This window comes from Convolutriloba macropyga, chromosome 14 (assembly GCF_964194025.1).
Source record: "Convolutriloba macropyga chromosome 14, txConMacr16.3, whole genome shotgun sequence".
NCBI classification, from domain to species: Eukaryota; Metazoa; Xenacoelomorpha; order Acoela; family Convolutidae; genus Convolutriloba; species Convolutriloba macropyga.
Genome location: NC_134481.1, coordinates 41,741,126 through 41,766,478, shown reverse-complemented (window position 1 = coordinate 41,766,478; position 25,353 = coordinate 41,741,126). Strand labels below are relative to the sequence as shown.

The 25,353-nt window shown below is 37.4% G+C and overlaps 1 protein-coding gene across 1 annotated transcript in view; it reads left to right on the top strand.

Annotated features, from left to right (window-relative positions):
- The window catches only part of LOC142353120 (uncharacterized), a 95,787-nt gene extending 71,206 nt beyond the window's left edge, over positions 1-24,581 (top strand). Inside the window, exons 22-26 of the mRNA XM_075405327.1 lie at positions 221-329; positions 11,000-11,213; positions 15,150-15,330; positions 19,856-19,990; positions 24,274-24,581. Of these exons, the coding sequence (XP_075261442.1) occupies positions 221-329; positions 11,000-11,213; positions 15,150-15,330; positions 19,856-19,990; positions 24,274-24,301 (667 nt within the window). The 3' untranslated portion in view covers positions 24,302-24,581. The remainder of the gene's footprint in view (positions 1-220; positions 330-10,999; positions 11,214-15,149; positions 15,331-19,855; positions 19,991-24,273) is intronic.
- Positions 24,582-25,353: the final 772 nt, after the last annotated feature.

Sequence of the window (25,353 nt, the reverse complement as noted above, 5' to 3'; positions counted from 1 at the left end):
GTAATTATAAAAGCAAACTCTTTTCGATTATAGCCCTCCGCTTTGCCTCACCGTTTGCGGGGCTATAAACTTAAGCCTCTCTCAATTGAGATAATTGTACCGTACCATAAACATTTGGGGATACATTTTGGTAGAGTGGCTGTTTTTGGAAAAACCGTATGCTGTAGTATTGTTTCAATACCAGTATATAATGCTTCAAAAAATTTGTTTGGTGTTCCAGTAAATTCAGGCTGCCGTACATGAAGGAGGGAAGATTTATCAGAGACGCTCAGTTGAGTCAAAACGAGAGGGCAAAACACGTTCACTACATGCAGAGGGCCAATGATGATGTTAGTTTGTATACATAATTTATAGTTGTTTTGAATAATTTTCGGGTATGTGTGTAGAGGTTTGAATTAGCCGACTGCTGGTTTACCCGAGAACTAAGAAATGGGGAAAATTGAAAATTGAAGACGATAATTTGACCGCACACCAATTGTAATGGTTGGACGAACTGTTGATATTTTGACCAATCAGATTTGTCGCCCAATCAGAATTATGCATCGGCTAGATTTCTCATTTGTCTCCTTGGTGGCTGAACGCACTGCGCAATGTTGACCATAAGTTTTTTACGTTGTTGTAAAAATTGATTAGATAATTCGAATTTTTCATCGATGATAAGACTTAAGTTTAGTCTTTTTAATCGAAAATATTATTTTGCAAGAATTCATTAATTAAACCTTTTTGCACTGTCTATATTTTTAACTAAATTTCTAACACCTTTCAAACCAGTAGTCGTGTTAGCAGATTGTAGCATGAATGGTTAAGAGAAAGTCGGCTAATGTTGATGAGAAAATCATGAGCTTCAGTGGAGTATGAAATCAAATCAAATTCGCACTTCTATCACGTGTAAAAGTTATCGAAGAAGCCAAATGATATACGGCTAATTTGATTGTTTGAGAGATGCTCTCGTAGAGAAGCAATTATTACGACTCGAAGAGGAGTATTGAGATTCTAGAGGTTTTTTAAGCAGAAAGCAAGTTTGTTCATGCCTTGAATTTTGACTTCTTTCTGTTCGAGCATTTACCTCCGTTTTTGATTGTTGACTTCTGTTTTCGAACGTTGGACTTTAACAGTAGCTTCGTTTGTAATGTATAGTAATTAGGAACTGCTGGTAATGTTCAAGGTGAAGAGGTCATTTTGCGATTTTTTGTTCCTATATAAGTCAGCCCTAATTATCTAAACTACACCGCACACCCCCCTCCCCCCCGCCCCAAGTTCTACCGGCTATGTTTGTAAATGTGCGTGTCTTTTTTATGCAAAATTTTTGCTTGACAATTTTGACTTTTCGAGGGACTTTTGCCCTGGACTTTTTGCGTTTCGCGTGATCTAAAATTCTCTCTCAATCACAATTTCTCGGCTGAACTCAATTTAATACTAAAAGTCAAATGAAAAGTGCGCCGAAACTGGTGCCATTTTCACTTTAAATCTTAATAGTTGTATATGTTCATATGTAACCTCTAATGTGGTTATTTGAAGCGCACTATTGAACTTCTTAGTCTCATTTGCGGTTGTCTTGGTTTTTGTTTTTGTTTTGTTCAATTTTTCTTTTCACAGCTTTAGCTGCAAACCTGAAAACTGCTGTTTCATCTTTTTGTTGGTCTTTATAATAATATTAATTGTAATTGAGGTTACTATTGAAGAGTATTGTATAAGAAAGGCTACGGATTGTGTATATACAAGACTTTAACAGTTGATTGAGACGAGCAATTTTGTGAAAATGTTTTTGTCCAAAAAGTGAACTTTATGATAGTTTGCATCAGGTAACCTTTTTTTCTGTCAATATTCTAAGAGGGCACAAAACCTTATATTCAGTAATGGGTGAACGAGAAACTTCGTTAAAATGTCAGAAATATACTACGTTTGACAGCCTTATCATGATCAGAGAGTGTTGCTTCTTCTAGTTTAATAGATTACACGTTCACGTATATACTTTACTAGACTACGTTCTTAAGACGAACACAGAAATTTTTTTTGTAAGTTTTTTGCGTCATTTTTTCTGTGATAATATATAAGAGCCTCAAAAAAAATCTCTCAAAAATTCATTTTTTAATGGAATTGTTAGCGTTCAGTGAGTTCAGGCTAAATAAACTTATTTTAAAATCAGTAAATTTTTTTATGGTTGAAAAAATCAGTTCTTTTAAGCTGAGCTCAGCTATATTTGGGTGTTCGGGTGTTGACGGTTTGATGAGAGCTATTGGTAGTTTACAGTTTTTTAATTGCTCTCAAAAGAAGTTTGTAGCAATTATATTATTCCTTTCGGTCTTTTTATTCGATTTTTCGCTTGACCGATTTTTCGTCTGACGCTTTTGACTTTTCGTCCTCAAAAACGGGATAAACAGGTAGCGCCCAGCGGGCATTAAGTGCTCTTAGAGCCTTTCAGCTCTGTTTCAGCCCAAACCGTTTTGGAGACTTATGCTTACGGTGTGAAGAGCAGTTCTTAGAGGTTGAAGACCCCCCCCCCCCCCACCCAACTGTTGACCCCCCCACCCCCCCACTATTCCCCCCACCCCCCCCCCACCTCGCTGTTGCCCCCACCCGACTGTTGACATCCCCATCAGCACCCCGGTGCACCCCAATCTGTGGTTTGATAATAGTCATGCATAGTTTCTAGTGGTAATAGAATGGTTTCAACTTTGCGAATTTTTGCAATTTTTTGACAAAACTTGCAAATTTTTTCAAAGTTTTTGAAAGTTTTTGTCGTTTTTTAGGTTTATCCAGCCTCAAGAGCCAAGGAACCTCCTCTAGGGTGGTTTGATAATAGGTTACTGTATAATTTCGAGGCGTACTGGAGTTTTTTCAAAATTTAGCTTAACGAGTTTTAGCATTTTTTTGACAAAATTAGCTTTTTTAATTTTTTTTTAACATTTATTGTCATAAATCAGGGTTTTTCAGCATCAGGGTTCAGACAAACGTTATGACTTCATAATGTTTTGATAATAGGGTTTGCGGCATAGTTTCTAGTGGTAACGGAGTGGTTTTAACATTTTAACATCACGAATTTTAGCAATTGTTTGATAAAGCTTGAAGTTTTTTAAAATTTAGTGTCATTATCTAAGTTTTTCCAGCCTCAGGAACCAAGAAACCTCCTCTAGGCCTTTATGAAAGGTTACTGAAAATTTTTTATTGGCCATATAATAGTTTTCAACTTTTTATCACAAATTTTATCTCTTTTTTCATAAAATTTGCATTTTTTTCAAGTTATTTTTTTGAACAATTTTTTGTCATTTTATAGGTTTATCTAGACTCAAGAGCCAAGGAACCTCCTCTGGAGTTTGATATTAAGTTTTTTTATAGTTCTTAGATGCAATGGAGTTTTTTTAGAGATTTTAACTTTAAACGAGTGAGTTTTAGCATTTTCAAAAATTTGTGGCAATCATCATGTTTTTTGATATTGTTTGTCATTTTTTTTTTGGTTTCTCCAGCCTCAAGAGCCAAGAAACCACCTTCGAGATTTGGCAATAAGCTGATCCATAGTTTCTAGAGTTAATGGAATGGTTATCATTATTTTAATGACTCGAGGTTTCGCAATTTTTTGATAAAATTTTATTTGAAAATTTTTTGAAAAATTGTTATCATGTTCCAAGTGTATGGATCTTTGAGCCAGTGAAACTGTTTATGGCCTGAAATAGGGATACTAGATAGTCTCTTGAGACAATGGTATGGCGTTCTGAAGATATTAATATCACGAATTTTAGCAAGATTTTGTTAAACTTTGCTTTTGTTTTTTTAAGTTTTTGAAAATTTTTCTCCTTTTCTGAGTTTAACGATCATTACTGGCCAACGAAGCTTTTTAAGTCTTGCAGATGGGTTACATGAAAAAAATTGTTTCTGAAGATTTTCTTTCCTTCGAAATGTGGAAACTTTTCTTTTGAATTTTGCACTTTCAGTTTTTTTCTATGATTTAGTTACTAACAAGGCTAGAAAACTTGAAGTTGTAGAAGCGAATCTCATCATCGAAAAAATTTCCAGCTCTCTCTGTGTGTGTGTGTGTTGGCTGGCGTTTTTTTCTTCTTTCTCGCACACACACTCTCTCTCTCACTCCTTAAATCCTTTGTTGATGCCGCATTTCAACAGCTGTTATGTGGCGTGATGTCATCGTCTATTACCCTAATCTCATGCCCCCTCAATCAAGCTAAAGCTAACCTCACTCGGTCGTTTGAGAGCAATTCGCCCGGCGTTAGTCGGTTATGTTTTTTATTCTGAAGCCGTTTTTTAGACTTCAACTTTTTACTTTTGTTTTCGGCCATTTGTTTATTTTTCAGAACGTTGATTTTTCATTTTGAGCATTGAACAGTAGTTTGGTTGCTTATACATATTTATTGGGAACTGCTGGTAATACTCATGGTTGAAACGTTCTATAGTTCTAAATCAATTTTTGAGATAATAACTGGAGAAATTATATTGCACGACTCTTCGGGTCGCTTCCGGTAGTCTACTGGCAATGGTTTTTGTTTTTGTCGTTTGATGATCTTTTCTTTTTTATGATAGCCGCCACCAGCTTCTCAACGGCTATTATTTATGCGCTCCTTTTTAATTGCTCTCGAACGAAGTTCGTAGCCATTATTGTAAACGTGTTGGTCTTTTTTTGCAAGTTTTTTGCTTGACCATTTTTACGCTTTTCTTCAAGCTTTCGTTCTTCATTTTTTAGTGATCTCTATTGCTCTCACTCCGAAGTAAAGCTTGTTGCTAAAATAAAATTGATTGCAGCATAGCAACAAGAAGTGCCTGATTGCCGAGTGGGAAGTGCTTCTGGTGAGGGATTGGAGGTCCATGGTTCGAATCCCGGCGTGGTTAACTATTTTTGCACCCAAGAGAAATTTTTCTGGGCTACAGTCCCTGAATTGTATTGACTCGCCTGTCGTTTGAGAGCAATTCTTCCGACATTGGTCAGTTTGTTTGTTTCAAGTTTGCTTTACCTTTTGACCACGTTTTTCGTTTTACATAACGATTAACAGGATTCGCGTTTTTCGTATTACACGATTTTCAAGTTTGGCTCGTGACTTACACACTCACTGTTTCAACTAAATGGATTTTCAATTATTTCACGCATTTAATTAAGCAATGTAGTGAATAGGTCAATATCAAAACAGCAAAGTGAAAAAAACGGGATGAACCGATAAAGCCCGGGCATTAAATCATGATTCATTAGGTTATCAAAGTATATTAGAGCGATTGCTAGCTGAGCTTACTATTAGGCGTAAAAGCTTTCAGTTAAGACGCTGAATCAGGTATAGTTTTAGAAGATAACTTAAACTGCACGCCGAATGAGAACACGATTTGAAGCTTTAGAAAAAAAAACTCAGTTTTATCTTCTTTTCTTTTTGTTCCAATCCCAATATGCGTCAAGCGCGTCAACGGCGGATATTTCCGCGGCAATCTGCCGGCTATGCTACCTTTTTCTGATTGACTTCTTCCTCTCACTAACTGGATTTTTACTAGAGTGGCGCACTTTCTCACTCTAGCTAAGACTATTAGATCGTTTGCTTGATTAGATTTTGATCCTCTTTGACGTACCTCGCTTGACAAAATAACTTTTGCACCTTAAAACTTTGAATTAGTTCAAGGTCAGAGTAACTCATATGTGTACTAAAGGTCCCTAATAAAAAGGCTTCCATGGAGTTATTTTTAACAAGCCTTATTTATCACTGAATAACTTGGCGTTTACAACTTTTTCGACTCATCTGTGTTTCTATCTGTATTATGCGTTATGCGATTCTGTTTTGCAACTATTCCGTCAATCTGCTGGCTATATTGAAAAAATCTAGGACAAAATTTGTCTGATCATAAAAAGAAACTGACTCAATTGAGCTGAGTTCTCCTATCAAATTATTATTAATTGCTCTCAAATGAAGTTTGTAGCAATTATATTAGTCCTGTCGATCTTTTTTATGCGATTCTTCGCTTGACAGATTTTTTCGTCTTTCGTTTTTGACTCTTCGTCCTCAAAAACGAGATAAACATGTAGCGCCCAGTTGGAATTAAATGCTCTTAGAACCTTTCTGCTCTGTTTCAGCTCACTGTTTTGGAGACTTATACTTATGGTATGAAGGGCGGTTCTTACAGGTTGAAGACCCCACCACTGTTGACTCCCCACTATTCCCGCCAACCCCTCGAGCTGTTACCTCCACCCACTGTTGCCCCACCCCCCATCAGCCCTCGAGCGAATTGTAGAAGCGAATCTCATCATCGAAAAAATTTCCAGCTCTCTCTCTCTCTCTCTGTGTGTGTGTGTGTGTGTGTGTGTGTGTGTGTGTGTGTTGGCTGGCGTTTCTTTCTTCTTTCTCGCACACACACTCTCTCTCTCACTCCTTAAATCCTTTGTTGATGCCGCATTTCAACAGCTGTTATGTGGCGTGATGTCATCGTCTATTACCCTAATCTCATGCCCCCTCAATCAAGCTAAAGCTAACCTCACTCGGTCGTTTGAGAGCAATTCGCCCGGCGTTAGTCGGTTATGTTTTTTATTCTGAAGCCGTTTTTTAGACTTCAACTTTTTACTTTTGTTTTCGGCCATTTGTTTATTTTTCAGAACGTTGATTTTTCATTTTGAGCATTGAACAGTAGTTTGGTTGCTTATACATATTTATTGGGAACTGCTGGTAATACTCATGGTTGAAACGTTCTATAGTTCTAAATCAATTTTTGAGATAATAACTGGAGAAATTATATTGCACGACTCTTCGGGTCGCTTCCGGTAGTCTACTGGCAATGGTTTTTGTTTTTGTCGTTTGATGATCTTTTCTTTTTTATGATAGCCGCCACCAGCTTCTCAACGGCTATTATTTATGCGCTCCTTTTTAATTGCTCTCGAACGAAGTTCGTAGCCATTATTGTAAACGTGTTGGTCTTTTTTTGCAAGTTTTTTGCTTGACCATTTTTACGCTTTTCTTCAAGCTTTCGTTCTTCATTTTTTAGTGATCTCTATTGCTCTCACTCCGAAGTAAAGCTTGTTGCTAAAATAAAATTGATTGCAGCATAGCAACAAGAAGTGCCTGATTGCCGAGTGGGAAGTGCTTCTGGTGAGGGATTGGAGGTCCATGGTTCGAATCCCGGCGTGGTTAACTATTTTTGCACCCAAGAGAAATTTTTCTGGGCTACAGTCCCTGAATTGTATTGACTCGCCTGTCGTTTGAGAGCAATTCTTCCGACATTGGTCAGTTTGTTTGTTTCAAGTTTGCTTTACCTTTTGACCACGTTTTTCGTTTTACATAACGATTAACAGGATTCGCGTTTTTCGTATTACACGATTTTCAAGTTTGGCTCGTGACTTACACACTCACTGTTTCAACTAAATGGATTTTCAATTATTTCACGCATTTAATTAAGCAATGTAGTGAATAGGTCAATATCAAAACAGCAAAGTGAAAAAAACGGGATGAACCGATAAAGCCCGGGCATTAAATCATGATTCATTAGGTTATCAAAGTATATTAGAGCGATTGCTAGCTGAGCTTACTATTAGGCGTAAAAGCTTTCAGTTAAGACGCTGAATCAGGTATAGTTTTAGAAGATAACTTAAACTGCACGCCGAATGAGAACACGATTTGAAGCTTTAGAAAAAAAAACTCAGTTTTATCTTCTTTTCTTTTTGTTCCAATCCCAATATGCGTCAACGGCGGATATTTCCGCGGCAATCTGCCGGCTATGCTACCTTTTTCTGATTGACTTCTTCCTCTCACTAACTGGATTTTTACTAGAGTGGCGCACTTTCTCACTCTAGCTAAGACTATTAGATCGTTTGCTTGATTAGATTTTGATCCTCTTTGACGTACCTCGCTTGACAAAATAACTTTTGCACCTTAAAACTTTGAATTAGTTCAAGGTCAGAGTAACTCATATGTGTACTAAAGGTCCCTAATAAAAAGGCTTCCATGGAGTTATTTTTAACAAGCCTTATTTATCACTGAATAACTTGGCGTTTACAACTTTTTCGACTCATCTGTGTTTCTATCTGTATTATGCGTTATGCGATTCTGTTTTGCAACTATTCCGTCAATCTGCTGGCTATATTAAAAAAATCTGGGACAAAATTTGTCTGATCATAAAAAGAAACTGACTCAATTGAGCTGAGTTCTCCTATCAAATTATTATTAATTGCTCTCAAACGAAGTTTGTAGCAATTATATTAGTCCTGTCGATCTTTTTTATGCGATTCTTCGCTTGACAGATTTTTCGTCTTACGTTTTTGACTCTTCGTCCTCAAAAACGAGATAAACATGTAGCGCCCAGTTGGAATTAAATGCTCTTAGAACCTTTCTGCTCTGTTTCAGCTCACTGTTTTGGAGACTTATTCTTATGGTACGAAGGGCGGTTCTTACAGGTTGAAGACCCCACCACTGTTGACCCCCCACTATTCCCGCCAACCCCTCGCGCTGTTACCTCCACCCACTGTTGCCCCACCCCCCATCAGCCCTCGGTGCCCCCCCCCGTTTCTAGCTACTGACGAACAACCGCTCGCCAAAAACGCAATTTTATACTATTTTGCACAATTTTTTTCAAGCTTTTTTTATTATTATTAGCCCTAGGTGTCAAAGAACCTCCTCCAGGTTTAAGTTATAGGTTACTGCATAGTTTTAGTGGCAATGCATTGGTTTCAACATTTTAACGTCACAAATTTCAGCAATTTTTTGACAAAACGTGCAATTTCAAATTTTGAGTTTTCCTTATTCAAGTCTTTCGAGAACCAGGGGCCAGAAAACATCCTAAAGGGTTTGATAATACGTTGCTGACAATTTTTTATTGGCCATGGAACTGTTTTTCAGCTTCTTAATGTCACAATTTTTTGCAATTTTTTCAGGTTTTTTTTGAAATTTTTTTAAGGTTTTTTCAGCCTCAGGAACCAAGGAACCTCCTCTGGGGTTTGAAAGTAGGTTACTGTATAATTTCTAGATGTAATGGAACGTCTTGCAAGATTTTAACTTCACAAATTTTTGCAGTCTTTTGACAATTTTTGCCATTTTTCAAATTTTTGACAGTCATTCAAGTTTTTGAGCCTCAAGGGTCTGAAAATCTCCATTAGGGTTTGATAATAAGTTTTTTGTAATTTTTTGTTGGACATGGATTAATTTTAAGTTTTTAATATCACATTTTCAGCAATTTTTTTTATAAAACTTGCAACTTTTGTCTTTTGAAATTCTTTGTCACTTTTGAGGTTTCTCTAACCGCAAGAGCCACGGAACCTCCTCTAGGGTTTGATTATAAGCTACTGCATAGTTTATGGATGCGAAGGAATGTTTTTCAAGATTTTAATATCACCAATTTAAGCAATTTTTTAAAATATTTATAATTTTTTTCATGTTTTTGATTTTTTCCGGCACCAGGGGCCCTGGGACCTCCAAGGTTTCATAATAAGCTGCTGCATAGTTTATGGAGTTACTGGGATGGTGATCAATATTTTTGATGGCTCCAGTTTGTAATTTTTGGTTGAAAGTTAAAAATTTCAAATTTTTGGAAAGTTTTTGTTCCAAGTGTATGGATCTTTATGAGCCAGTGAAATTATTTCAGGCTTGAAACAGGGATATTGGATAGTCTCTTGAAACAATGAAATGGTTCTTAAGATAATAGTATCTTGAATTTTAGCAAGGCTTTGCTAAAATTTGAATTTTTCTATATGATTTACTTACTAACAAAGCTAAAAAACTAGAAGTTGCAGAGTCGAATTCCTTCATGGAAAATATTCCTCTCTCTCTCTTCCTCCCTGTCGGTTAGGGTTTCTTTCCTTCTCTTTCTCGATCACGTTTCATCTTTCTCTCTCTCTCTCTCTCTCTCTCTCTATCTTCTCTCTTTTTGTTGATGTCGCACTTCAGCTGCTTTTGTGTCGTGATGTCATCATCTCTGATCCTCATTAACAATGAGTTATAGTTGAAATGATTTGTCATACATGACCCAACAGGCACTTTTTAGGAAATCATTGTTAATTGCTCTCAAAAGCAAATATAATAATCATGTTTGTCTCTTTTATGCAATATCGATTTTTCGTCTGACACATTTGACTTTCGTCTTCAGAAACAGGATAGAGGTGGCGCCCAGTTTGCATTAACTTCTCTTAGAGCCGTTCAGCCCACTAGTCTTTAAGTATGCTGTTAACAGAAATTGTTGTGGAGACTTTTACTTATGTTGTGAACGGCGGTTCTTAGAAATTGATTCCACGCCCCACCCACCCACCGCCTCCACATCAGTCCCCCCAATCCACTTTTGCAGCCCCGCTGCGGTCACCTTACGCCTCTTCAATTAATCTAAAGCTAGCCTCACTAAACCGTGGCTAGCTACTGGCGAAGCCGCTCGCCGGTCGTTTGAGAGCAATTCGCCCGACGTTAGTCGGTTATGTTCAAGCTATTGATCCGTTTTTTGATTAGCATATACAGAGTGCATAAACGGACGATGTTGATCTTGTGCTCACCTTTTTCATAAGAGGTAGAAGCTGCTGGTTTCTAATATGTAACTTTATAGGAGCATCAGATATCGTTTCCAGATTCTCATATTGTTTTGTTGAAATTTTTGTTGGTTCTGATAAATAGAATAGGGGTTCACCGAAGCAAAATTTTTTGATGACGTGGTGCGTTTGGTTTTGCATTTTCAGCACTAATGATTGAATGATTGAATTTAAGAAGCAAATCGTCTCAAAATATGTTTGTTAAAATGAGTTAAGAACCTGTCTGTTCCTTTATTTTGGCTTAGTTTTGGCTTTGAGAATAGTTGTGGTTCCTGTTTTTCAACTGAAGTTGCTTCTCACGCTTTAAAGATATAATTTATGGTTGAGCTATCAATAAGTAGTTCGACTACCTGAAAACCAGCACTTCTTGGACTAACTTGCAAGCTGAAAATTTACTCAACACAATTAATCTTCAATACCTGTTATCATATTTTTTCTCGATGATTTTGTACCGAAAGCATATCAAGATGTTAGTACTTCCCGCAGCTTTCATTTGATGCATGCTTCACTTTTGACTTTTTTTAGTCTATTAAGTCGACTATTCTTGACATTCTGACCTCAGAGGACATCCGGTTGTTGACTGAGACAGAGGACGAAATGAACAGAGCAGGAGACTTTCTCAGAGTATTCCCTGCAATTAACACTTCACAGTACCTCAAATACTTCGACCAGCCTGCCAAATATAATAACCTTCTCTTGGACGAATGGGCCAAACGATATGCATACATGCCGCAGAGAGGTGAGTTCCTACACCACCCACCTGGCTTTTTCCATTATAGCTCACTCGTTTTGGTGTATTTACGGTTATTCGGGGGGGGGGGGGGTTGTAATGGGAAGAGTTAGTTTGTTTTAGTAGATGAACATTGAATTTCGCATGAGTAAAGTACAATCAGCTGCATTAGTACAGTTTACGAAATGATTAATAGCCGCGTCAGCTTCTCAGCCTGCTATTATGGTCCTATTTTTTATTACATTTCAAAGATTTTGAATTGTATTAGGGCGCTGTCTTTTTAATTGCTCTTGTACGTTTAACTGCTCTTGAACGCAGTTCATAGCAATTATTGTAAACGTGTGTGTCTTTTTTATGCAAAATTTTCGCTTGACGGTTTTGACTTTCGGGTGACTTTTACGCCCTTGACTTTTTGCGTTTCGCCTGATCTAAAATTCTCTCAATCACAATTTCAAGCAGCTCAACTCAATTGGCGGCAATTTAATACTAAAAGTCAAATGAAAAGTGCGCCGAAATTGGTGGCATTTTTTTACTTAACCTTTAATGTGGTTATTTGAAGCCCACTATTGAACTTCTTAGTCCCATTTAGCCCCCCCCCCCCCCAGAAGCAGGCTGCAATTGATCAGAGCTACAAAATTCACTTTCTCGCTAGTGGTTTTTTGTACACATGCGGCTGTTTCATAGTTCATTCTAGACCTAGTTTTCTCATAGTTCATTCTAAGCCTAGTTTTTTTGTTTGAACCAGTTTGTACATTTCTCGCTAGTAGGTTTTTGTTCACTTGCGGCATTTTCACATTGATTTTCTGTTTTTTCTTAAAATTTTGATCAATTTTTTGGATCTGATTTTTCTGGCAATTTCTTTTTTTTTTCTGTTTTTAACAGCTGTGATCAGAATCAAAATCGACGGGATAAACCGATGAAGCCCGGTCATTAAGTCATTGAGAATTATGTTATCAAAGTTCATTAGAGTGTTTGCTAGCTGACATTGGTATTAAGCTTATTAGCTTTCAATTTAAAAGCTGAATTAAATGTAAACTTAGAATCCAACTGAAAGTGTTCGCTATATTAACGCTTTTTGACAGTAAAAAAACAGAAAAAAATTCGGTCAGTTTTTCGGTTTTTTTTCTGTTTCTGTTTCAATTCCAATGTGCATTAATGGCGGCTATTTTCCGGCAATCTGCCGGCTATGTTTTGATTTTTTGGATCGAATTTTTTTCTAAATGTTTTCCCCAATCTGTTCATAGTTCATTTTATGTCTCGTTTCTTGTCTGAACCAAATTTCCATTTCTCGTTAGTGGTTTTTTGTTCACATGCGGCGTTTTGACGTTGATTTTTTTTTAATTTATTGATCTGATTTTTTTAGAAATGATTTTCCCAATTCACTCATAGTCCGTTCTAGGTCTAGTTTGTTGCTTAGTTAATGAAACGTCTTCGAATTGTACGTCAGGACTTGTCCTGCTATGTTTTTTGTTTCAACTAAAAGTTTTTACTGAAAAACTCAGTTTCCATATCCGTAAAATAACGTATATTTTCTGAAACAAAATATTATACCAATGATTACTGCTACTTCAACAGTTAAAAGTGTCAGTCATGGTACGGCCAATGCGCGACCGAAGTGGATCTGACACCCCCAGTGCGCGACTCAAGCCTGTTTCATCAGAGCCAATTTTGGTCTGGATATTCTGGTCAGAGCTGGCTTGGTTCGCACACCTCATCCTGGGTAATACGAAAGCGTTTTATTGAGCACTTCAGCATCAAATTCTACAATCGGATAATAACCGGGGTCGTAGTCGCAAATGGTAATTAAGATTTTAGTTGTGTAAATATCAGTTGATTGAAGTACGTAGTATTCTACTTCCACCCATTTTGCCACCAATGCAAAGACTGTCAGGGCACCGCAAAACCCCAGTGTTGACCCAATTTTATCTCAGACCCAGTTGAACTCATCATACCAATGCGCTGAAAAACTGCAATCCAAAAATAAAGGTACACCTAATCAGCCGCTTCTGCCAAATTCCTGTGTTTCACAGCAACAAAAACAAAACCAGCCTTAATACCAAACTTTTCCAAAACTGAACAAAAATCTCAAACAACTATAAACAGACTACTATCCATACAGCTCTAACTTCAGCAGTGTATCCTCTGTTCGTAATTCCGCCCCTCATTCTCTGGTTTATCTTCAGTTTACAATTGCTCCCCTATTGACCCACCCAGAGCAGTGACGACCTTACAGCCCTCATTAAACCCCAGCACATCATTTTTCGCCCCGCACAAGCCTGCATGTTAGTGTCTATCGGCACCAAAATCCTAGTTTCCGACATCATTTAAGAAACTGACTCATGAAAAAAACCCAATTTTGGTTGTTCTATATCCAGTATGATTGTGTATGTTTTCATCGATGATAAGACTTAAGTTTAGTCTTTTTAATCGAAAATATTATTTTGCAAGAATTCCATTGGTTAAACCTTTTTGCGCTGTCTATATTTTTAACTAAATTTCTAACACCTTTCAAACCAGTAGTCGTATTAGCAGATTGTAGCATGAATGGTTAAGTGAAAGTCGGCTACTGTTGATGAGAACATGCGATTCAGTGGAGTATGGAATCTCAATTCAAATTCGCACTTCTACCACGTGTAAAAGGTATCGAAGAAGCCAAATGATATACCGCTAATTTGATGGTTTGAGAGATTTGATTAATAGCCGTCCTCATCTTCTCAGCCGGCAATTATAGCGCTCCTAATTTTTTACAGTTCAAAGAATTTGAATTGTATTGGGGCGCTGTCTTTTTTTTAAGATCTGTTCACCCATTTTCATGATTTTTGAAGTCAAATTGGAGTAGTGAATTTGGTCACGCCGAAACATGAAGTGGAGCGAAAAAGGGAATAGTGGTTTTTTGTTCGCATGCGGCTGTTTCATAGTTCATTCTAGGCCTAGTTTTTTCATAGTTCATTCTAGGCCTATTTTTTTTGTTTGAACCAGTTTGTACATTTCTCACTAGTGGGTTTTTGTTCACATGCGGCAATTTCACTTTGATTTTTACCGTTCATAGTCCGTTCTAGGTCCAGTTTTTGTTTAGTCTATGGAAATTCTTTGAATTGTACGTGAGGACTTGTACAGCTATATTTTTTACTTCGTCGAACAAAAAAATGTTTTGCTCTACCTCATTTTGTCGCTTTTTCAACATTTTGCGCGATATCTTTTTGACTTCTCTAGGCTAGTTTCTCTCTTCTCTCATTCTGCTAAAGTGATCTTGAACATCAGTTGCTCAGCAAAGCAATTCAAAATGAACAGAGTCAGTATAAAAAATTGAAGTCAGAAATAGAAACGGGATAAACCCCCAAAGCCCAACTTTAGATGCCCGCTATTTGAACGTCGTTCCTATAAGTCTTAGTTACCATCTCTAATGCTTATTGGTATTGATACTAGCCCCTGTGTCGTCGCGCTGCGAAACAGGAGTATCTTCAGCTCTAAAATGACATTAAAATAGTTCGCAGTTTAAAATTTTTGTGTACAAAAATCATTGTTTTTTCATTATTTCAATCCCAACCTTGGCTATGGGAATCAATGGTGGCTATTTCCGGCAATCTGCCGGGTATGTTTGAAAGTTTTACTACTAGTCGGAGAAAAATTCGATTATTATCGGAAACCTAATAGGAAGTGATGCTCATTCATCGAATCTGAAAAGCATTATGATAACGGAAAGATAAGTCGAACGAATTATTTGCTGTCAGAATATCTCGTGAGTTAATTAAATGAACATAGCTAAATCCACATCAAAGCGCTATGCTCCCAGTGCGTGTGCAGTTTCCACATATTAACGTGCTATATAATATCACATATTTAGTAACTGACCGTGTCAGAGGGCACCGCCGGGGGTGGGAGGGGAGGGTTACAGAATTGCTTCTATTTTGTCTCATGATCACTCACTCCCGTGTGTTTGTTCAGGTGTTGCGATATTGGAGCACTTGTGTGAGTTGCGTGCCCACTTGGGGGAGAGGGAGGATCTGTGCAAGTGGAGTCCCACTCTGGGTCTGAATGTGATGAGGTCTCCTCTCTCAAACACTTCTCACATGGTGTACTCCCACCCTTCAGCCTCAGCCAACAACAAAGTCACCACTGCCTACGCGTAAGTTGCGCTTTTCTGATTGACGTTTGTGCCCCCATCTTAGTGGGTGCATATTATTCGTATCCCCCAGACGCGCGTGCCATATTTTAGATAATGATTTACTATGTAATGACAGGTGCTCTGTAATGGGGGGTTGCATAAATTACTAGGGGGAGGGGGACACAAACTGAATCGATCCGAAATATGAGTTGAATTTAGTTCTATCGTTCAGTTTCCGCAGAACCGTAGAAAATTATGTTAACATATACAGCCGCTTTAGTGTTATGTATACCCAACGGCAAAAATCATTTAGAACAATGTCAAAAAATTGGGCAATTGCTCTAAACAAAGTTTGTAGCAATTATGTTAGTCCTGTGGTCTTTTTTAATGAGATTTTTCGCCTGATTCTTAACTTTTCTCGTTCTCGAAAACGGGATAAACAGGTAACGCCCGGAGGGCATTAAGTGGCCGAGCAGCTGTCTTAAAGCCTAACGTCTTGATAGTCTGTGAATATGTGATTCACCGAAGCTGTTTTGAGGAGACAATTTCATGGTGTGAAGGACCCTTCTCAATCTTAAAAGTTTGACCCCCCCTCAGTCCCCCATCTGGAGCATATGGGGAGTGTTTTTCCGGGGTGAACTTTCGTTTTAAACGGGAAGTTGTTTTAGTTTAGGTGATCTTTTCATTTGATAGATTTTAATTTTGAGTTGTATTTTTTAAAAAAAATGATAACTTCAATCAAATTTTGGCCCATTTTCGTCTATTTTTTTAAAGCGTTTTGCCTATTTCTGAATTAATCTTTTGACAATAGTTTTTCTTGTTCACTATTTAATATAGAGTTATTATTACAGTTGAGAAGCTGTCAGCTGAGCGGAGCTATATTGCGATGTTCGTGGTTTCCAATTAAAAGAGTTTCAATTGTTTTGAGGCGCTGTCTTTTTTAAGAGCTGTTCATACATTTTCATGATTTTTGAATTTTAATTGAAGTGACTATTTTGGTCATGCTGAAACAAGAAGTGGAGTAAAAAGGAGTGATTTTGCCTGCCAAATTTTTTCGCTCTAATTTTAAATGGTGTTTGAACCTAAGTTCGCTTTCCTGTGGTGGTTTTTTTGTTCACATGCGGTTTTTTGTTCATATTGTTTTTAGCGTTTCTGACTAAAATTGGATAGTCCATTAATTGAGCAGAAGAATTTATCAAAGATTTCCCAGAATATTAATCGACAGGCAGCATTTTAACTTTTTTGGAATTTGGTAATACTTTTTTAATTGCTCTCAAACGAAGTTTGTAGCAATTATATTAGTCCTGTCGGTCTTTTTTTTTATGCGATTTTTCGCTTGACCGATTTTTCGTCTGACGCTTTTGACTTTTCCTCAAAAACGGGATAAACAGGTAGCGCCCAGCGGGCATTAAGTGCTCTTAGAGCCTTTCAGCTCTGTTTCAGCTCAAACTGTTTTGGAGACTTATAATTATGGTGTGAAGAGCGGTTCTTAGTGGTTGAAGACCCCCCCCCCCCCCCCAACTGTTGACCCCCCACCCACTATTGCCCCCCACCCCCCCACCGCGCTGTTGCCCCCCTACCCGACTGATGCCACCTTCATCAGCACACCCTCCCCCCCCCCCCCCATGGCCAGTTACTGAAGAACAACCGGTCGCTAAAAACAAACAAGCAAAATTATACAAATTTTCACAATTTTTTTCAAGCTTTTTGAAAATTTTTGTCAATTTTCTGAAACTGTTGTCAAATTGTTTAGTTACATCAACCCTAGATTTCAATGAACCCACTCTGTGGTTTGATAATAGGTTACTGCACAGTTTCTAGTGGTAATAGAATGGTTTCAACATTTCAACTTCGCGAATTTTTGCAATTTTTTGAAAAAACTTGCAAACTTTTTCAAGGTTTTTGAAACTTTTTGTCGGATTTTAGGTTTATCCAGCCTCAAGAGCCAAGGAGTCTCCTCTAGGGTTTGATGATAGGCTACTGTATAGTTTCTAGACGTAATGAATTTTTTTTCAAGATTTTAACATCACGAATTTTGTCATTTTTTTGAAAAAAGTAGCATTTTTAATTTTTTTAACATTTATTGTCATTATTCAAGATTTTTCAGCCTCAGGGTACAGAAAACCTGCTTAAGGTTTTGATAATATGTGGCTGCATAGATTTTAGTGGCAATGGAATGGTTTTCAACTTTTTAATATCACAATTTTATCGATTTGTTTTTATAAAACTTGCGATTCTTTCAATTTTTTGACAATTTTTGTGATTTTATAGGTTCATCTAGCCCCAAGAGCCAGAGAACCCCCTCTAGAGTTTGATATCAAGTTATTGTATAGTTTGTAAATGCAATGGGTGTTTTTAAACATTTTAACATTTAACGAGTTTTAGCATTTTTTTGAAAAATTTTCGGCAATTTTTTTGAAATTGTCATTTTTTTTGAGGTTTTTCCAGCCTCAAGAGCCAAGAAGCCTCCTTCGAGGTTCGATACTAAGCTGTTGCTTAGTTTCTAGAGTTAATGGAATGGTTATCATTATTTTAATGACGAGTTTTAGAAATTTTTTGACAAATTTTTATTTGAAAAATTTTTGAAAATTTATTCTGTTCAAACTGTTTAAGGCTTGAAATAGACATACTAAATGGTATCTTGAGACAATGGAATGGTGTTCTGAAGATTTTAATATCACGAGTTTTTGCAAGATTTTGTTAAAATTTGCAATTTTTTTAAAAAAAATTTTGGAATATTTTTGTCCTTTTCTGGTTTTAACGATCATTACTGGCCAACAAAGCTTTTCAAGTCTTGCAGATGGATTACATGAAAAATCCAGAGACAAAAAGTGTTTTTGAACATGTTCTTTACTGCGAAATGTGGAAACTTTTCTTTGGAATTTTGCACTTTAACTTTTTTTCTATATGATTTAGTTACTAACAAGTTTGGAAAACTTGAAGTTGTAGATTCGAATCTCATCATGGAAAAAATCATAGCTCTCTTTTGCTCTCTGTGTTAGCTGGAGTTTGTCTCCTTCTCCTTCTCGCTCACGTTTAATCTTTCTCTCTCTCTCTCTCTCCTTAATTCTTTTGTTGATGCGGCTGTTATATGGCGTGATGTCATCGTCTATTACCCTAATCTCAGGCCCCTTCAATCAAGCTAAGTCTATCCTCACTAAACATTGGCTAGGTACTGACGAAGCCAACTGCTCGCCGGTTGTTTGAGAGCAATTCGCCCGACGTTAGTCGGTTATGTTTGTTATTTCTTTCTTTCCACTTTTTTCGATTTTTTTCTGTTTTTAGCGTATCTATTGTTTTTTTTATATAACAGGTTACTTAGCTATTGAATGAGAACTTGAATGAGAAAAAATTTTTTCAGATCATTTTTGGCCTTTCTTTTGTTATTTTTCCTCTATTTTTGTTTCAATTTGATTGATGAAATTGGTTAGTAGGCTCATCGAATGCTTTTATTCATCGAATGTTTCGCTGGGGCTTAAAGTATTGTGTACTTTGAGTCAGTTCTGGAGTCTTCTGATTATATTTTTTTTTACTTCAGCGAATAAAAATTCGTTTCTTTGGCCTTAAGTTACAGCTTGTTCAGCATTTTGCGTGAAATTTTTCTACCCCTCTGGGCTAGTTTTAATCTTCGCTCATTCTGCTTAAAGTTTATTAATCAGTAGTTGCTCCTGTAAAGCCCAATTTTGCTTTAAAGCTCTATTTGAAATTTGTTCTTTAAGTCTTAGTTACCATCTCTAGTGATTATTGTACAGAAGTATGTCTAACTACGGAGTGACATCAAAATAGTTCGCACTTTGTATAAAAATCAATGACCATTATCTTCTCTTCCAATCACCATCGCAGTTATGGGAATCCTTGGCGGCTACTTTCCGGCAATATGTCGGGTATGTTCTCTATACTGGTTGAGTTTGAAAAGTTAATTTGTTGATCATCAACAAAGTCACCACTGCTTACTCGTAAGTTGCTCTTTATTGTAGCTGAAACAACTCAAATTTGCTGCCGAGGCTCTTAGTTTGCTGGTATCAAAATGTGTGGTCTCAGTAATTATGACTACCGTATCGTATATAGGATAGAAAAATAAGGCCAACATCAATTATATCTTTGGAAAATTAGTTTGTTTCACTCAAAACTTGGATAACAAAATGTTTCTTTACAGAGAATACGATGTTAATTTAGCACTCGTTGTTGTAGAGGCTAGAAAAAGTGATTACAAAAGGAAAAAATATATGGAAAATATTGAGACACCAATATCACCACCCAGCATGGTTTCACGAAGGTCAAAACGTGTGTTCCTGAATGAGGAAAGTTGAATGTATTTATTAGTAAAGATTGATCACCTTTTATTAGTAAAGATTGATCACCTTTTATTAGTAAAGATTGATCGCATGAGTATCTAATAATGGCAGTTTTGATGCATATAATACAAAACTTACCGTGTTCATATTTTTTGCCTTTTCAATTGTATGCTCTGACCACTTTACTGTGGTTCAAACGCACGAGAATATCTATCTATTCATTAATAAAATTTTTTATCTCCGTCTTTCAGGCAAAACTCTTCGAACAGCAAAAGTGGGAAAGAGCGTTCAGCTTCTTTAGCAGCCTCGGCGCCTCATCAGAAGCTGAAAGCTCTTCAACTAAGAGACGACGCGCCTGTAGACCTAGATTCGTCACAATCTCAATGGTGAGTATGTGTGAATTACTAAAATTTCTACTTTGGTCATATTGAATGGGAATAAATTGAGATATAAATAATTGATAAACTGCTAACTTTGAAGGAATTCGGACTGTGTTTAAGTTGTTTGTTCTTGCAGTAACGTGTGGACGTTAACATTTTGTAGCCTCTAAGCGGACGGTGAAAAATTGAATTGCATACAGGGGTCTTTTGATTTAAGGAAATCCCCTACTTTTTTTTGGGTGGGGGGGGGGGGGGTATTTTTAACGGAAGGAGCCCTTAGCATATGCACAAAACGGGAACGTTGTGGCTGCAATTGAAGTGTTTTGGCAAGAATCTTACAAATTATTTTTGGATTTAGATTATCAAGACAAGCTTAAATTTTTAAATATAAAATTTTTTGTAAATGTATGTATTGGTTTTGCTGTAAACTAATATTTTTTCCAAAATTAACAACATATTTAGACTATTTAAAAAGATTTAGTTAAAAGTTGTTAAAAGTTGTAAAAAAATGTTGCAATCAGTTTGCAATGTTGTTTTTTGTGCACGCAGCATTCATAGTATAGCAGATACAGAATATGATGACGAGATTGAACTCTCCTTTCTCAAAGGGAGTGCAGGTAGAGGGGGTAGACACCTCCCCCACTCTGCTCAACTGCTCAAGTGTGAACAGCTTGAGAGACAGAGAAGGGAGGCACTTCTTCAGGAAGTCTCCAAAATACTCAAGAAATGGTTCGACTAATCAAACTATTCTTGAAAGATGTGTAGTTGTGTTCACAAAAATCTCGTGGACAAACCCTAGATATAGATCTTGCAGCCAAAGAACGTATAATAGACTATAGCATGTGGACAATGGAATTTGGTTCTTACATAAGTGATCCATAAGATCAAATAGATCCATTTATTAGCAATAAATTTGCGAATATTTGATAAATATAACACGAACACACATTGCTAAATGTATCATGAAGTAGTTGTCGAGCTGTTTCCTTACTCATCAATAAAACAAGATCATCAGTTAGAAAAGACTAATATTGTACCCTTATTATCCCTTTCAGTTTTTCAATGGAAATCAAAAAGCAATGTGTCCCTCGTTCTTCTACACTATAGCCCTCATCTTTCACACAAAGCTTGTATTAGGTGATGCTGTAATAATTTGGATAAGCTCAAAAAATTGACAAGTCATAGGTTGTTGAGTAAAGAAATGTTAATACACTTTTCAAATCTTTAAAATGTTAATTCAAACTTTGTAACCATGACAAAAAAAGTTGGTTAACCACTGGTTATAAGAATTACTTTATAAAACTTATGAATAGTTTTGGCCTTAAACTATTAGTAGAAACAAGTTAAAAAACCTTGTACTGTGCCGCGGTTCTGCTGAAATTTTGTTTGATTATTCTTGACTCTCAATGTTTGGAAATGCTGTTGGCAGTATAGTGCTCGGATGTTGCTGAATATAGCACTTTTCTCCTAGAGTGATGAAACTTTGTGTTCGAGCAAAACAGTTTGCTAGTTCTTAATTTGAAGTCACATACAATAAGAGACGTATAGGCATAAACATTTAGATTTTCCTCCTAATTCATCTCAGAGGAATAGATCTGTGTTTGTTCTGGATGAAGAGGGAATTAAATCCACCCTTTTGGCTGCTTGAAATTTATGGAAAAATTTTCTCCGAGTAAGTTTTTGAAGTTAAATGGAATTTTACTAGTGACCATCCTTTACGGCTGCAAGTGTTTTAAACGATTTCTCATACTGCCAATTTTTCTTCTGATAGTTTTCGTTCGATCAGCTGGCTTGACCTTGTACTCCCTCTCGTAAATCCACCCCCTCCGTATCCACCCGTAACGTTGACCCTCTCTATAGAGCCGCTTCATGCCACTGCAAGCGAAATAAACAACGAATTGCAAGCTAAATAAAGTAACGAATTTCAATTTTTTGAATTGAACTTTTAAATGTGAAACGATTTTGGTCTTAAAAAGGCTGGCAACTGCGTCAATTCCATTCAGTATCCCTTTCTATCTATTTTCTAAATCACTAAAATCTGTTTCGATGCTCTTTGGATATTCCGCTTGCTGTTTTTGTAGCTTCAATCGTTTATTGCGCTTTTATTGCGCTTCTATCGTTTTTTTTTGTTTGACAATTAAGTTTCTCCTTGCTGTCAAATTTTTGGAGTCTCTAGGTTGGCCTAATTCTTTGCTCGTTCTACCCAACGTGCATTTGAAGTGCAATAGCTCAGCAAAAGAGCTCACATTGAACGGAGTTAATGTAGAAATACGAAGTTGGAAATAGAAAAGGGATAAAACCGTAATGCCCAGTTTTTGACTTTTTGGTTCACCTTACTTACCTGGTCTCATGATGAGTGGTAATAGTACTGATCGGCAATAATACACAACCCAGTCAAATTGAAACGTACTTGTTGGCGCTTTTTCTGCATTTTATCCGAAGTCTTTGACTTCTCGGCTGCTTTTTGTTTTCGCTCATTTCAATTATGGTGTTTATTAGTTGCTCTCAAACGAAGCTTTTATCATTTATATTAATCCTGTGGTCTTTTTTATGGAATGTTTTGCTCGACCGATTTTGTATGTGACACATTTGACTTTTAGTCCTCAAAAACGGGATAAAGGCATCAAGTTCTCTTAGAGCCTTACGCGTAACCAGTCTCTAAGATTGCGATTCACCAAAACTGTTTCAAAGAGACAATTTCTTGCTGTGAAGGTTGCCTGTCGATCTTGAAAGTTTGACACTCATTCACTTCTCCGCACCCAACACACCCACATTATTCAACCCTCCTCCACCTGTTTGGAACCGCCTTTCGTCCAGCCCTCCCAACCCTACCCCCATCCCTAGACCCCCATAACCAGCACTTACTCCCCCATAATGCTAGCCGCTTTGCGCCCTATCTGGCTACTACCGAAGCCAACCGCTCACTGGTAGTTTCAAAGCAAATTGCCCCACGGTAGGCAGTTATGTTCGGTTTTGCTACTAATCCTTGTAACCTCTCATGAGGAAACAGAAGTATGCCTAAATACGAAATCCAATCAAAATAGCACGTTCTGTACTTGTTTTAAATCACAGTAGGGTTCTTGGGAATTAATGACGGTTACTTTTTGGGAATCTCTGGGGGTATTCTCAGTTTGTTTTGGTCTTTTGATATTTTTTAAGGAATTGATAGCAATTTCTGAGAGTCAATGTAGATGGATTTTTTCGAAGACTTGAACTACTGTGAAAACTCAAAAATCTGTAGCATTGCCTAAAGAACCTGCAGCCTGTTGTGTCTAAGTAGTCAACACCAGGATGCGCAACCCACAAGATTTTTTTCTTTGTCTAGGAAATGAAAATATGCGAAAAAAATTGGACCAGCTTGTTTGTTTGATCTTTTCCGTTTATACCTCCCAGCTTAAAGGGTGCATATTATTTGCACCCCCCAGAAGCACATGCCATATTTATACACAATGAAGTACTATGTAATGACACGTGCTCTGTAACTGGGGGGGGGCATAAGCTGAAAAGAACCCGTGTTTGATGACAAGACAAATTTACTTAAGAGCTTCATTTTGTACGCTAAATTGGACTGCGATTTTGCACCTTTGTCTGTAATTGATCATAGGTGTCACTGTTAGTACTCTCTGCATGACTGTTTAGGATTGGTGGCAGCTGGCGGCGCAAAGCAAGGTCTTATTGTTCAGTATCTCTATCAACTTACTGGATCTTTTTCAATTTTCTCTTTAATACAAATCGGAACTGAACTGCTTTCCCTCCGGGGTGTCTATTTTGTCCCCAAACAACACCCCCCCCCCCTCCACCGGTTTCGAAAGTAGAAAATGACCATCTAAAGATGTTTTGTTACACCTTTATGATGGTATAAAAAATTGGGATCATTCGTTTGTGCCCCCCCCCCCACCCCAGCTTATTGGGTGCATATTATTTGCTCCCCAATCGCACGTGCCATTTTTTTACCTAATGATTTACTATGTAAAATGACACGGGCTCTGTAATTGGGTTGTGCAAAACGTACTGGGGGCAGAAACGGAAGAGATCCAAAAATTGTAATTGCTAGTCTCATCCCTCCTTAGGCTCGACCAGCCATAACCAGTGCAAAAACACGCATTAGTGTGTTCTCACAGGCTAAGTGATACAAAAAAAAACATTGATATGAAGGGGCGAACGAACTGGCTGCGCGGTGAAATCTATATTTCAAGTTTTCCGGTGGAACGGGAGAGGGCAACAGTTGCAGATATGTGATTTGAGTTTTTTTCCGACTGATGTGTGAATTGATCAATTCTTGTCTTTAGGGATCTGTCAACAAACAAGACCACGTGAGAGGCAGATCCAAACAACGTCCTCATACTGCGAGAGTGCATGGGTCAAAAGAAGCGAGTAACAATTCTTCTTCCTCAGTCAGAACAACGAGCAGGCTCAAGTTCAAAACTTCAAATAACCCTTTCATCTAAGGCTGGAGAATTGTGGACGAAATAAAGATCAATTTGCCCAGATGTGTGACTGAATAATGTGTTTGAGATTGAGAGGGTCTCAGGTCAATTAAATTACCCAATGACAAAATAACTAATGGAACAAAATGTACAAATATACCCAAGCAGTAATGGTCACAGCAGTGCTGATATGGGGGGGGGGGGGTGGGGGGTGGGGGTGGGGGTGGGGGTGGAGGTGGAGGTGGAGGGGGGAATTCTCGTTACCTGCCTGTTACAGGGCTTCAGTAGAAATGAAACTTGTCTGATCTTTCCGACGCCCCCCCCCCCCCCCCCCCATATAATGATAATGTAATATACAGCTTCGGTTACTATTTAACCAAACCCAAAATATCTGCATTTAATTTTTAAAAGGAATACAGAAAATTGAGTAAAATGACGTTAGTTATTTTGACATGGGTGAAATGTAAGTCGAGGTGTCCAGAACATAGATAATATCTATCTATCTTTTAAAGGTGCTCAATGACTTTCTTGCTAGTACAATTTGTGTAAAAGAAACGATTAGTGTGAATAAAATTAATTCTAATTTGGATATGTATTTTGTCAATTGTAAATATTTCCATTGTAAATATATGTACAAAATATTTTTTAGCAGAGTTAGTTTCTCAGTGTTTTTATGCATGAAAGTAAACACCAATAATGAGATATGTTCAATTTACTTTATCTTCTATTCTCACTTCTGGTTTTTAGGAATGGGGAGGGGGGGGGGGATGAACAGCAGTTACCGCACGGTTGTTGTGGAAATCGAGAAGTAATCGGGGGCGCCCATTATAGTTTTCCCATTATAGCCCCCATGAAATCAGAGTACCCTATTATGGCATAATTACCATGATGGGGGGTACAGGTTAAATGAACACTAAACGGGGGGGGGGGCTATATGATGGG